At 33.7% G+C, this 15,820-nt stretch overlaps 1 protein-coding gene across 1 annotated transcript in view; it reads left to right on the top strand.

Annotated features, from left to right (window-relative positions):
• The window catches only part of LOC118276145 (muscarinic acetylcholine receptor DM1), a 96,780-nt gene extending 84,710 nt beyond the window's left edge, over window positions 1-12,070 (top strand). Inside the window, exons 3-5 of the mRNA XM_035594352.2 lie at window positions 3,596-3,704; window positions 9,191-9,366; window positions 10,021-12,070. Of these exons, the coding sequence (XP_035450245.1) occupies window positions 3,596-3,704; window positions 9,191-9,366; window positions 10,021-10,804 (1,069 nt within the window). The 3' untranslated portion in view covers window positions 10,805-12,070. The remainder of the gene's footprint in view (window positions 1-3,595; window positions 3,705-9,190; window positions 9,367-10,020) is intronic.
• The last annotated feature ends 3,750 nt before the right edge of the window (window positions 12,071-15,820 follow it).

Here is a 15,820-nt window from a genome sequence, read left to right as displayed (position 1 = left end):
CATGTTACCCCCGCCAGCCTCCGAGCAAGAGGACGGGGGCTACAGCCCTCCGGAAAATGTACAAGCTCCTACCGTACACTATTTATGACCGCGTTTTCTTTCTCAATAACTTAACATTATCCTCTCAGCCGACCCATTTCCGATTGTATTCTCTCACAATACACCACAAATTCCCAAAGCACCAAGTACCACTTACTACCTTTTTCAGAATGAAACAATCCCCGTTGTACGTTCTTAACAATCAAATATCAACTTACTGTTAACGAGGGAGGATTCATAATCGCTTGGCGCTTTTCCTGTAGTGTTAACGTTTCGGATCGTGCCTTTTGAGATGAATCCGCGAGAGTACTTATTACGAGGCTCCTATTTCGTGAGATCTGTTTATTTCTTGATGTACAAGCGATTTACATTCGTATTGGTATGACATTAGGGAATATTTTGCTTCAGGAAGGTGGAGGCGTTTGTTTTATTTTGGGTCGTGGAGGTAGTGTTTTTCAGTGAGTCTGAAATCGTTTTTCGGATAAGACGAATCATCTAAATGTTTTTTGCATCTTTGTTTTCCATTGTTTCGTATTGTATTGTTGGATTCTCAAGTTGGTGACCCGTTTGGCCTTTTAGTGACTTATTGTGGAACATTTGTTGGTATTCAGTGTAATCCTCAAGTCATACGACAATACACTTTTATTTAGGAGTGTTGGTAAAACAATGTGAGCCCAGCTTAGCTCCACCTCTTGAGACAGTAATTATGTCTTCAAATCATTAAATATTTTCATACATAGCTCTTATTTATTTGTTATAACATGAGCGACCACGCCATTGCATCCATAAGTCGGTCATTTTTATCCAATACCCTGGAATCGAATCCATTATCACTACTAGATCAAGGGGGTAGCTACTTTGGTTAAATTATTATGCAGTATGGTATGGTAAAACATTTTTGGAAACCCTTTGAAGTTGACACTTTTTGGCTCTCCGACAAGCTTTTGTTGAGTATAAGGGTTGAGCAGAAGAGCTTTTTCTACGGTGCTCTGAAACCCAAATGGATCCATAACACTTTTTTAGTATTTCACCATAAATCACTAGCTCAACGATGATATTCTATAGACTTTCCTTTTCCGCCCCAATACAGAGCAACAATGACAATGATAGTGTATTAAAAATTAGTAAATCTAATGTTTTTACATCACACATAGTTTATTTGTTTTTACTGAAGAGTTCGAAATGAAAGACGCATATTAACATTTTAGATGTCTAGGAGAAAATCTTAGTGTGAGGCAGCATCTTAAAAAAGTTAATGATCAAGACTATACATGGCTTCCACAGATCAGCATATCAACTCACCAGTAATACTATAAACTCAATGTCTACTACTCATCCCTTCAAATCAATACAACGCACGTACTATAACCACCACTTCCATGTACCATCAGCCACAGAAGCGTGTGGTCACGTGGCATGTGCCCGCTACATATGTGCACATTGCTGCCTCTGAGGCTAATCAGACCATTGCACATTGAACATGACATGTTGCTACTAGATACTTATAGAATCTAACTAGGTAGAGGGGAGATGCAATTGGATTTATACATAGTTTGATGGGGATAAATAAAGAAGTGAAACATACTGTAGAATGACTAGATTTTTAATAGATGGCAAATAGTTATAATACTTTGTTTAAAGTTCAAATTTAGATTAACGTGATACGCAGACTTCCTTTACTTAGTATTAAAATGAGAATAACTTCATCGCCATCAGCAACATAAGACATCCGCTAAACACAAGCTGAAGAAAACTAGTTAGTTGCCAAATGACGACTCACCATTCTCATTTAAGAATAAATTACATCTAAGTTTTAAAACGCGAACAGACTTGTTTTCAACATCTACTTCAAAACAGAAAAATAAAGTTAACAAACAAGAGACATAAAATAAAAGAATCCAATTAAGCCATAAGGACATGATAAAAGCCGTGTTACTGCCGTACCGCGTCGACCGCACAGTGGGTGCAATAGAAAATCCAATTGGTTCAACTCAATTAAAAGCTGGCGACAGTTTTACTAGCATTCGAAACTGTAAATAAGTAGTCCAACTGTCAGAGACAAATGAAAGTTGCACAGTGGGCCAATCTGCACACGATTTAGTAGCAATTCCAGAGTTGGAAGGTCTGTGCTGTTTGGCACAACTGCACAGGAGACGCACACTAACTAGAATTTAAGTTGAAACTTCATGTTGGTTTTAAGTTGAGGAAGTGTGAAGATCTCGTCAGTTGTTTGTTTTGAGGTAGAACTGTTTGGAACACGGATTTTTCTTGATTGTTTTAGAGTAGTTCTGCTTTCGTTGAAGCTTTTCAGAATACAGTTGCATGGTTTATAGTTTAATTTATGAATCTAACTCATTAGCCATTAAGTATACAAGAAATGGTTTGAGTACTTAATATAAAATTGTAGATGTGATGTCTCCGTTTTCACTGTTTCTGGAGGAATAATGTAGCTCTTTAAGGAATATGTTATATAAATTAAGTTATGGAATTAGAAGATCCAAATTTTTTCTCAATTAAGTCAACACGCAGTAAACAACATTTCAACAATCATACTTTATTTCACTTCTGATATGAAAACAAACTAAGATTTCTTTTTTATTTTCCTCGCTCATATACAGCGTGTTTCATACAGCTTTATTTCTCCTAGAATTTTTATGACTTACGCCAAGCCACATGTGAAGTAAATCGTTGCACACTGGCCGACTGCCAGGGATAAGCTCTCATGGTTTCGCCTTACGAGGTTTTGATTAACCACATACCACATTAAATTACGTAACGTTTCCTCCACATTATTGTTATTACTATCGTACTATCATGGAAATAATAAACTATTGTCGCACTGTATTGTCTTGTAAAAAATGTTCTATGTCTCACATTATTATTTGGTTACTGTATCATTGTTTGTGGCTAACTTAATATATGTGGTCTCGTGGTCTTAGTTCCCTTTATTTATGAGACCATAAGTCCCTCTTTATTGACTGTTTTACTTTTATCTTGAGCAATGAGCTGTTTAGTTTATATTCTTATTAACTTTGTAATAAACCAAATCCGACAGTTGTTATGGTTGCATCGCTTCAAAGATCTTGTTGAACTCGTTCGGGGAATCATTACGAGCTTAAGTATGTAATTATTTATTTCAGTAAAATTATTTATTTCAGTAAAACTGTTTTGTTTGTGTTTGAGAATGAGCCACAATTTCCTGGCCATAATTGTTTGTCTGTTATTTTAGCAAAGTATACAAAACGCTTAACCATTTTATAACAACAATATTATCATGGAAATACAGACCCAAGTAAAAATTTTGCATACATATAACCAAGTGTGGGAGAGTCATGCTTCGGCACAGATGGGCGGGCTGAACCGAAGTAATCAAGACCTCACAGAAACCCGACGTGAAAGAACGCTTGCGTTATATTTCGTCGTCTCCAATCATCCTAATCTCTAAGAATCTTAAATATCTCAAAAACCTTACATTCTTTATTCTCTTCTGAACTAAGATGTAATCGACTCAGTTACCCTAAAATTCTTCAACTAATTCCATGTATTTTGTCTTCAGTGACGAGACGAGAGAAGTGGATGGTCGTGCCAGATCGGAGTCTGGTGATGCAGACTCGGTGTACCACGTTAGAGGAGCACTACACGACCAGCGGTGGAGGGATAACCAGGTGAGGAGTTTGAGGTCTTCGTATCTATGTGTTGTGTCGTGTATCGTGTTGGAGTTGTTCTAGTATGATGAAGTTTGGACACTAGATAAGTAGTAGTAGAGATGCTCTTAATAATTCTTTATGTATTTTACATCTTGATGTCCTTTATATTATAATAACATAATATGATGGATAAAGAGTGAACGTTTCGTAGAAATAGCGTATTCTCATTGTGCATTCTTGCATCGGCTTTCAGGAAATACTATTAATGTGTTGATGTTATGAAAACTAATAGTAACATTTAAAAGGTATTTCAACCAATACAACAATTCCAACTGCCTTAGAAATGACACCCATCTTCTTATACTGATGTATTAATGATTCGTCTTAACTCAAAACAAATAACAAACATTAAAAGTTAAATACGACTTATAAGTCAATGCACCAACAAAACTGCAATCCAAGTGCAAAATTAAACAAGCGTAACATTGTAGGAGCGAAGATTTGAAACTAAAATAATAGGACGTATATAAAACGGGGAGTTCACACTGAATAAATTGAATTGTACCAGGCTTGCAGCGAGAGAGAAGAGATATCGGTGTCAGAACTTACTCGTCCAAATTACCGCCGTGAACGCTACTGCATTTTGAATGAAAACTTTTCTACCCCTGCCTGCCTTTAAATAAGTACATACGTGCTACATTTTACAAAGGAAAGTTGGTAAATGTAGCAGGAGTTTCGTTGAATATTCCTGTATTTAATTGACGATATTTAAACGTATTCTAAGCTAATTTCATCACCTGGTCCTTTTGTACGAAACGTGGTCCTTTCGCTCGTAACGTTTAGATCTACAGGAAAATTATTTCAGTTTCATTATTATGTAATAATCCTACTAGAATGATAATATATTTACCTACGTCAATTAGTGCTGGTCATTGAACATTGTTCTTATATATAAAGGGGTTATATGTGACACGGATTAAATGTACCCTTTCATAAAGGGCAGAAGGAACATGTCAACTTAAATTTTAAACCTTTTCTTTAGAGTATGACATCGTATTAACGGTAAATATAATGATAATACAATGTATCTATTATTTCAAACATTTAGAACAAAATTATTTAACTTGTAGGAAATTTTTACTTATACTTTACTCGTTAGTACATTTAAATAGCAATAGAATTTTGATAGTAACTTTATAAGCATCGTTTCATTTTTATGAACGCCATTATTATCATCTAACTACTAAAAAAGAACTAGTTTCGTATCATTTGTCGAGATATACAACTGAAGGGGATCTCCTTCGTAAGAAACCGATTTCGAAATTGACGTTATCAGTAATTTTAGGAGAAATCTGAAAGCATGTGTGATGTATGGCAGTATCAAAATAAAATAGGTGTATAGTTAGGCTATGCGCAATCCATCTTCTATCATGCAAGGTGGAATATAACGTTATTATTTATAAGTATATTATATTAATAACTAAATAACATAACACACAGCCAGTCATCAGTAGAATGTTAGCGAATTACATGTAGTTAAGAGATTTAGTAGAAGTAGTTAAGAGTTCATTAAGAAAACATAAGGTTTGTGCCGGCGATTCGTCCGCGTTTGCTCCGGTCTACGAATTGTTTCCTTTCCGAGGAAAATTTATAAATTAATTGAGTTGAGCTACTGCGTTATTTAAATGTACTGTTGTGTTTTAATTATTTTCATTTTAAAAGAAAAAATATTTTTGCATTTACATAGTTGGATATTGTGTGGGATTCATTAATTTTTAACGGCTTACTCATGTATTTGTTTGAGGAGTTCAGGATATTAAATTGAGTTGTAGGACATATATGTACAAAAAAAATCTATTAAATATATGTAATTTTCTTTGTAAACTGATTAATAAACATGATTTCAAATGGAAAGCGATCATAAAATGCTAATAAGTATCTTTCCAATTAAGATAATCGATCTAAATATCGTAGAAAACGAAGGAAGTCGTGATTTTCTTTTAACAGTTCGAAACTTTAGCCATTAATTTTATTTCTTATTATAATAACAATCTTAATGGCCAGCAAGGTGATTTCGTTGCACTAAAATGTTTGTAGCAAACATTTACCTGTTAAAATTATGGACCATAAATATGTTATACTGGGATATTGTGGCAAGAAGTTTATTAAAAAACTGACTTTATTTACTTTCACGTTGGGTCGATATTGAAAAAACAACTATGTGTTAGTTTCTTTGAAACTCTAGTTATCGTTAGTATAAACATTCGGTAAGTATAAGTTTCAGCATTGAAGTCAAGTGAATTGAATGATAATTAATGTGGTTGTAATTGACATTAAAATTAATGTTATGAACATCTTATGTTTGTTTAAAAAGTGCATATACTTAGATGAAGTAGGTTTGTAATGAATTGAAACTGTAACTCAAACCATATGTGGATTCAGGCAATGTAAAATAGGAGTACATCAGTCAAGGACGATTTAAATTGATGCACGTAATTTAATAAGGGTCTGAAAATTATTTATATAAGACTTAAGAGTAGAGAGAGTTGTTTTTAAAGAATTTGTAGGAACCTTTTTAAATACAAATACACAATACTTTAAAAAAATAATGAGTATAATCAGCGTATGAGAATTTAATTTCTTTAAAAGTAGTAAGATTTTGGTAATAACACTTTTAACATTTTAATAAAAAATAGTACAATTATTCACAAGAATAATCACATCTTGACGTATAATTTTCTTATCCTAACTTAAATCTACACAAAGACAAGAATGTGAAAACATAGTACCTACTACCAGCATAAAAAAAGTAATGAGGATAAAAAACCTTGCAATCGTGAATCAGATTTTCCCTAGTCGTTGTAATCAATTAACTTTCAGACTGAGGCCGTTTAATTATGCAAGTGGCTGGTTACATTTGACGGAATAATCGGATGACTGTGAAACCGAATTTATGATACGGATGGTACCGCCGGTGATAATTACCCGTTATTAATCACTATTAACCGGCTCAATTACTTAAAAACTGTACAATTGAATTCAATAGATATCGTAGTTGACCCGCCTTGTTGTTAAGCGGATCTATAGACGTTAATAACAAATACTTTTTTTTTGAGGGGGGAAAATCATCTACTGACTAAAAACCACCCCGTTACTACTCCTGATTATTGAGCCGGAGCGACGGTAACCCGCTATACAGTACGCAAGTGGTATTAACAGGGTCAATATTAGTCTTTTTTCCAACTAAAAATGGGATTAAATTTAGTAGTAACACTTCTATTGACGCCCAATGATATAAATAGTTACCGGCTATTTCTACAAAAAGCTAACTGTAGCTGTAGATTTCTTTGAAATTTTCATGTCAAAAAAAGTAATTAAAAATATTAGGCACGTTCAACATTCAGGTTAGCTAAATTACTTAAAAGATATTTAGGGCGTTATATAATGAGGGTAATCCTCTGATGGATTGCCCACTCACAACTAATTTACTGCCAACCTTTACTGACCGACGATTTCTTCAATAAAAATAAATGTTTCTATTTATGTAAATATTACTCATAATGTTACCAGAAATGCTTAACCAAAATGAGATATTATGTGAAGATTTTAATGCTAGTTATACATTTTCACAGTAATTAGCTACTACTCAGAACTGAAAATTAATAGATTCCTTGAAACAAATGCATTTAGCACATCTTATACATGACAATGGGTCCTATTGTACGAACGCAGAACACGGAACGAAGGACCAGAATAAAATATAATGCATGCGCCTCCACTCTTACCATAAACAAATAAGGTCCATAGTTCTTTGATTTCTGGTAAAAGTAACGTAGAACTAAGCTTATGATGTTGGGTATGTGCCAAGTGCAGCAGTGGGCGACTATTTGGCACGACCCGTCAGAACCGATTGTAACCGATGTGGAAGGCGATTTTAGGTTTGGCTCTTCCATCAATTTATTTGGTTATAGAATGTTTACATGTGCTCTGAATTTGGGAAATATGCATGTGTTCATACAGTCTTCATAAGTATATTGGTTTTCATAATGAAAATGTCTTATCTTTTCTTTTAAAATACTTTATAGCGGAATATTGGAATAAAATCGCTTAGAAGACCATTAACAGTCTAAAAATAATTGTCATTAAATCACCATTAACTTCGGCTACATAAGAACCTCACACCTCATCAAATTTCCGATTTGTTGTCAAAATAAAAAAGAAGTTTCCACTCAAAGTAAAAATTCTTGGAAGAGCTACTCAAAAAATCCTTTGAAACAACCCCATTAAATAATACAACAAACAGGTTTAAAAAGGTTTTCAACCTCGTTGGTTATATTTTACATTTCCTTGTTGATCATGGAATGGTTGCTTGCTGAGCAAACTGACGTCGGAGAAAATGGTATAATTTAAGAGAAGCGTGTTATAAGACGGGGAACATTATTACGGCTCTTGAAAACAACGGCCTGTCGACTTGCTATGAAGAGCTAAATTACAGCCTTTTGGGATGCAGTCTGACTCATTCAAAAGATTTTCCCCTCGCAAGTTTTGTTGAGTGATGACATAATGTCCGCTTTGTCTGCTTTATATCAATTTTGTTAACAACATTGACACTACTATTTTCAATGGTTTCTTCTTGAATTATATTTTTTCGGTGATGCGGCTGTTCCAAATATATGTATTATCAGATTATCGTTAATATTCAAAGTTTGTGTTATATTTAATGTTTTTGATTCGAATTACCACGGAATCGGGAAATGAATACAATAATAACATTATTTATAGTTTTTCTCTTTTAATGCCATTTAATCTTTTAGTATTCAATAGTTGAATTCCCGCATGGTGATATCCATTAATGTTTTCGGTTAAAATGTTAATTAATACAATTTACGTTTAAATAAGTTAGTTAATGTGGTTCGTACAAATGGATTTAACCAAGTTTTGTTTAAATACATTTGACCGCGGTATAAACAACAATTTCAGTTTAAATGGGAATGAATAACAAGTTTATACAATTATACTTTATGTGAACAAGGTTCACATCTAGTCTAAGAATTTATTATACTTTTTAGAACCTAGTGTTTACTGGCACGAAAATGTGGTCCTTTGAGGAGCTATAAGGTATAAAATGCAATGTGCATGTTCGTCGTACTGTTTATTTAAAGTGAATATTTTATTTAAGAACAGACGCGGACACATGGTCACTCTTACGAACTTAAGTTTTATAAATGCAACAACAAACTTTAAGTAATAAATTCCCCACCTTAATATAATGTGCAAAATAAATAATCTGCAAAATAGTTGAAAATCAATGAAATAAATTTGATATTTTGTATGTACGTAGTAGTACCGTGAAATAAATAAATACATTATTTAGACCATTATGGTTTTAAAATATGTATTTAGCAATATACGACGTTAAAACATTAAGGATTGAAGAAATATTTTAAGAAGAAATAAGTTTTATCATAACAAATAATAAATATCTTTTATCTTTTGTTAATCAGGCGGCAAACGCTCGTCGCACGCTTCGAGGTTGGGCTGCAGTGAGGGCGTGGTGTGTGGCGTGGTGGCACTCCGGGCGTGAGGATGTAGAGGACACGGAGCCTGAGGAGGAACCCTCAGACCCTGGGTACGCTACACCCGTGTCTGTTGAGACGCCGCTACAGAGTTCTGTGTCGAGGTAAGATACTGAATTTTGTTGTGTCATGTTGGATAAGAGGAGTACTATGTACTGTACTGAGTACTATGTAGTAATAGCTTAATATTATGTATACAGAAGCTGTTGGTAAACCTTTATTAATAAATAAATAAATACTGTTATCGACAACCAAGCGAGGTACCTCGTTTTTGATTCTCGGATTTTTATCGAGTAAATGGGTTAATCAGTGTGCATTTTTTAAACCTCTCAGAGAGACCTCTTCCTCTTGGATGAATAGTCATTTCAGTCTGCTTTAATGAACGATATGAGTAGAGCAGTAATTGTTCCCAATCCAAATTCTGTCAATACGTTACAAAACGTATTAAAAACATCATTAATACAGGTCCAACATCACTAACTTTTGCTATTGATAAAGGTATTCCCCAAGGAATAGGATCACTACTAATAACACCGACCCTTCCTAACATACAAGGGACACTATATCTAAAGTTAATAAATAAGTAGGACATCACCTAACCCCGGCTTGCGGTTGAAGTAAAGGATTGTTGAGGAAATCTGTGAAAGCTTTATTTAGCGAATTCATCTGAATTACGCTTGGGATACACTGTTCATTTACACAATGTCATTGTAAACTTTTCTAGCCCAGTTTGTTGATGTTAATATCTTTTGTCGTAGGTGCACGTCACTGAACGTCATCAGGGATCCTTATGCGTCTCGCGGCGGTGGTTCCAGTGGCTCCGGGGGAGATGGAGGTACCTCTCCCCTCCGCCGAACTTACGAGCCACCCTCCAACATGCCTGCAGCCCGTGACAGCCGCTCTTTGCCTCCTAACACCAGAATCAACGCTACTACCTCACCAGCACCAAAATCTGCGTCCGCAGACTCAGTGTATACAATCTTAATCAGGCTACCAGACGCCGACACCGAAAGACCAACGATTAAAATGATCACAGAAGAGTCCCCACCCTCTAACACGAGGCCACATTTCCGACCAACCAGAGGGGACTCGGAGCTCAACCTCCATCCCGCTGGTCATCAGGCACTGACCAGGAGAACATCTCACATACAGGATGTGAGAATCCCTTTGAACGCCAAGATCATTCCGAAGCAGTTGGCAGGTAAGGGATTAACGAAACAGCCGAAGCCAAAGAAGAAAACTCAAGAGAAGAAGCAAGAGACGAAAGCTGCGAAAACGTTGTCGGCCATCTTACTATCTTTTATAATCACTTGGACGCCTTACAACATACTGGTGTTGCTGAAGCCTCTCACAGCGTGCACTAAGTGTATCCCTGACGAGTTATGGTCCTTCTTCTACGCTCTATGTTACATTAACTCTACAATTAACCCTGTGTGTTACGCTCTCTGTAACGCCACCTTCAGAAGAACGTACGTGAGGATTCTGACGTGCAAGTGGCACAATAGGAATAGGGAAGCAATGACTAGGGGTGTGTACAATTGAATTGTGATGAGCTTCAAAGTTTGAATGATTGGTCTTGTGACGGTGCCAAAATGTAAATTGCCCAATTTTGGTAACCGTTTGGTTTTTGTTGTTGATGTTATGTAAAGCAATGTTGGTAATTGAGAGAAAATCGACACTATCATGTTTTAATATTTATAAAAATAAATGCAAATGTTTAAAACGTTCTGAAGATAGTAAACAAAGATAAAAGCAATGTGCCAATTTTGTCAAAACTCTCCGTTACCAACATTGGTACACTTTAACACAGAACCACCTAGTTTCCAATATTCTTCCTAAATTGTGAACTAAAATGGACTGTTAATAAAACGTGGTATCATCCATATTTAGTGTGAGAAAGTAATATTTATTTTGTTGTCCATTGAAACGATTAGTTGTGAATTTTGATTTCGATTAGTGAGTTGACCGTCCCGTCCATACATAGTATATTATTTGTAGACGTAGATACATTTGTTTTCGGTTTAGTTTCGTGGTTTAAGAATATTTTATATCGGACGGTATTTGTGTGGTGATATGTGCTTCGTCAAGAGACCAATTGAATTTGTTTTACAAAAGTATGTTACATTTAAAAGAAAAATCCAAAATATATCGCTATATATCTTAATGTACCTGATAGTTTCTTACAAATCAGTCCAAATAACATTTAGTTTATATGAGACACAAGTATTAGAGAATCTGCTAATGTCATTTGTTGAACTGGTAACGAAGCTATGCACCACACAAAAACTGTCCGAGTCTTCTCCTGTTATAAGAAGAAGATTGATTTAATTTTAAAACAAAAATTAAGCGCAAAAAGTTAAAAAGTCAAGAGTATATTAAGAGTGATTAGCGTTATAGGGAAAGAGCTGAGTATAACTGCGTTAAACATTGGTAGTTGTCAGAATCTAGTCAAAAGGACCGATACGGGGATACGAGGACCATAGAGTTCAAATTTTAGTTTAAACTATAAAGAATTCATTGTTTATTCTTAATGGATTTTTATAACGTATGTGGTTGATTTGATTTACTGCCAAATGTTGATGAAGAAGAGAGAATCACTACTTACTACAAATAAAAATAAAAAAAACAAAAAGCTGTCGACCTTTAAATTATGTGGCAGGACACATCTATCAAAAGGTAGATCTTTAATAATTATTATTGTTTTTTTCTTATGCCATTGAACTATTAAGTAAATTCTAACACTCATTTAAACGAGGACCCAATAAAATTGAGGTAATTCAACAAACTTGCAGAATCAGCGAAGTAAAACGTCAAATGTCAGGTCTCGTACTTTCGTATCGGAACACTTTGAAGGTGTTACTCTAGTCAGATATTTCTCTACAGTGTTCTGGTTAAGGTTTGAGCTTCTAGGATTAAAGTATCGACGAATTTAGATCACGAACAATTTTATTTGCAGCAGTGTATTGGTAATTTATCTTATTTTCAGCATTCAGTTTCGTCGAATGCTTCTAACAAATTTGACAGTTGTAACCACAGATAAAAAATGGTCGATAATTTTCGAACGGTTTTAAAATTCGCTTCTGTAAAAGAGGTTTTGCTGTGAACATTCCTTTTTGGTTGAAGCTTCTAGTGCTATAGTCGCTTCCCAACGTTCAATGTGTTTGTTTTAGGTATAAACGAGTGACTCGTAGCGATCGTAAGTTAGAGTGTATCTACTTTGTGCATCTGTGTATGTCGAACAGTATTAAGAGAGAGTCCTGAGCCTTTTTTCAAATAACTGTGTGTTTCGTACCTAATGTATTTTATTTAAGTAAGTTTTATAATTATAGAAATTCTGAGCAATACTCAAACCTGTCCTGTGAGGGATTTAAATGTTTATATGATAATTTTAAGATTTCAAAGATGACCATTTAAAAAAAAAATGTATTTAAGTGTTAATTTTCTTTGTCGTGAGTATTCTGTGATTTCATGAAAGATCAACGTGAGATGTTCGTCTCGGTGTACTATTGTAATATTCATACAACGATCTTTTATCATACGTGACCCTTTATTACTGCATTGTTTTACCTCACTCTTCTACGAAAATTTTATGAATATTTCGGAATCTATTATTCCTTTTAATGTCGTTAATACTATCACTATTGTGATAACGTTGTGACACACGAATAGTGAGTTAAAATGATCATTCAAATTTTAATTCATCGCTAATCTTATCCGACAACGTTTAACTATAGTATATTTAAATATGTGTCAACGTAGATAAAATGGGATATATTCATTGAATTCTAAATATATGTATGAATTTTAAAAATATATAAAAGTAATTGTAAATACAACATTCGATATATTAAGTCTATGACATTTGTATCGGCAGTATTATTATAAATAGGAATATATTATGTATTATACAATTAATGTGTGTGTAAGTAAGTATATAAGGTTATGTAATATATACATCAAGTCTATGAGTGTTGTACAACGTTCCTTTGTTGTGAATGAGGTTTTATTAACCAAATTATTAATTATATGTATGTGTAGAAATAGAAAATCTACTATATATCAATGCAATTTAAATTTAAGTCCTAGATTTTTGAATAAAACCAAATTTTATACAAAATTGAGGAGAATTACGCATTTTTCTTACAAACAGAAGGGAAGTTACCTTGAATGAACAGCTTTAATGGAAACCAAGCCAAGAGTCTTATTAAGTAACCATAGGACAAACGACTTGCCAAAAACGTGCCAAAATATTTATTAAACCCGAATATTTTATTAATATGAAGTCGTGTGAAAGCCCAATATTTCAATGCAATAATAAATAGCACCAATAAATATTGCTCTAAATAACGTATTAATATCACATTTTTATACATGAAATAAAATAGTACTGAAACTAGAAAATATAGAATAAAAAACAAATATTTCTAACCCTACAAATCATTGTCACATACATACCTACACCAAGAAATGCAAATGGCGTCCCTGTCAAAATAACGCGGGAATTTAACTAACCTAAAAATTGCAATGGAAACGCAATTTTTTTAATAGTTCCCTTTGTCTATAGCACAAATTACAAGTAAAACTATTTAGACGTAATTTTGCACCTAAACGGCATTGTTGCATTTTTAAAGGTTTTTTAGATCAATTCGTGTAAACGTTGCAATGCACAAAACCACTAATGTTTTTCCATTAGCGCCTCCTATCTTAATAATTTGACAGAAAATGAACTATTGACATGACGATAGATATTTAATACTTTGTTTTAGCTTTTGCATATTTTTAGTAGCATGCCTAACTCTTTCCATATTCTAGTAACCGCAATACATTTATCGTTAAATTGTAGGCAATTCATGAAAACAACTCATCATAATAGGGTGATTAATTTTTACTTTAATGTCCGTCTTGTAGTTTATTTTAAAATATTAGACATGAATTTTGTATTTTCTTACGGAAACAAATACTTTCCATGGTATATCGATGTTAAATATCGCGTGACGTCACTTCTAGGTACGTTTTATACGTTGAAATGACGTACTTGCTACCACTCCTAAACTTTGATTCGTTTTATCTCAGTATTGTTATCTTATATGACAAAATAAAAAAGTACATGTCTAATATTTTTCATTACCTAACTGACGGACTAGATTAGAATAGATATTTAATTTTCATACCCCGTCATCATTCCTATGTATAGGTATGATATTTTCACTTCGCTGAAAATGTATTTTCCAAATCTATGTCTAACCCTATACTTATAGCTTATGAAACACGTACATTAGAATGCGTAATTCTATCATTAAACCTGACAGTACTGATTGACTTACAAATACAATTGCAACAGAATAAATCCATTGAACACAACACATGTTTTGAACGAAACTGTTTTTTTTATTAAATAAAAAACTGTTTTATTCAAGTTATTGAATAATCATCACAACTGTTAAGTTGTGATGATTATTTTGGTCCTCACTTTTTTAATAATTTATTATGCTACCTTAAGATAATATATTATTAAAAAAATGCATTACAATCTTACGTAACAATTTTCAAGTAAATTAACTTAAATGTTTTTCTGTTGATTGTACTTGAAACTAAAAACATGAAGTAAAATAATTAAATACTTTCCGTGACAATAGGATGCAATGGTTACCGTATTTTTGTTCACTAGATGATGCAAATGTAATAAGAGGCTTTTTTGTCCAATCACAGCTGCTATCAAATATTGAATGTCCAATGGTGTGACATTAGCTAATTTTCGATTGGACGAAAAGTGATTCATACTTGCGCCTTCTGGCGAGTAAAAATACGGTAAGTCCCATTGCCGTGATTGGTCTTTTGATAATATACGTCACACAAATCTTTTCGTATTTTTTATTCGTTACTAAACCTATTAACCTAATTTTCTTTTTTTTCATTATATTATTAAATTGTATTTGTAATCACTTGGTAGGTAGTTATTCTAATTCCTAAACGTATTGTCAATGCGCACAGTAAAATTAGTTGTTCCTTTTATTTGTGAATGTCCCTAAACTTAGAACTTATTCTAGTCCGAATTGTTTTGTAGGTAATCTAGTAGTAACACTTTGAAATTCTTGAAAAGGTGCAATAGTTTAACTCACAAGAAAACATTGATTACTGAAAACCTTTTTACTGAACTCTGAAAAATAATATGTATCAAAAAGTATGTAATTGTAACCTAAACTGAAAGATTCAGAATTTAAGTGTGGGAGAGCAATGCTTCGGTACGACCGGAGTCCGGCTTTGGACCACGACCTCACAGAAAACCGAAGTGAAACAACGCTTGCGTTGTGTGACTGAGGTTACCGGAGGCCCAATTAATTACCCCTATTCTCAATCTCCGATTCCCCAACCACCCTTAAATTCTAAACCCCCAAAAGACGCCTCTAGTGTTTCAGGAGACCATGGGCGGTGATTGCTTACAATTAGGTGATACGTTTGCTAGTTTACAAGCTTATACAATAAAAAAGATTTATTATAATATTGAATCAGCTGCCAAATTTAAAATTATATCAAATAATTGCAAGGTATCTGTGGCAC

The sequence above is a fragment of the Spodoptera frugiperda genome, chromosome 31 (assembly GCF_023101765.2).
Source record: "Spodoptera frugiperda isolate SF20-4 chromosome 31, AGI-APGP_CSIRO_Sfru_2.0, whole genome shotgun sequence".
NCBI classification, from domain to species: Eukaryota; Metazoa; Arthropoda; class Insecta; order Lepidoptera; family Noctuidae; genus Spodoptera; species Spodoptera frugiperda.
This window is presented reverse-complemented; position numbering and strand designations above follow the sequence as displayed.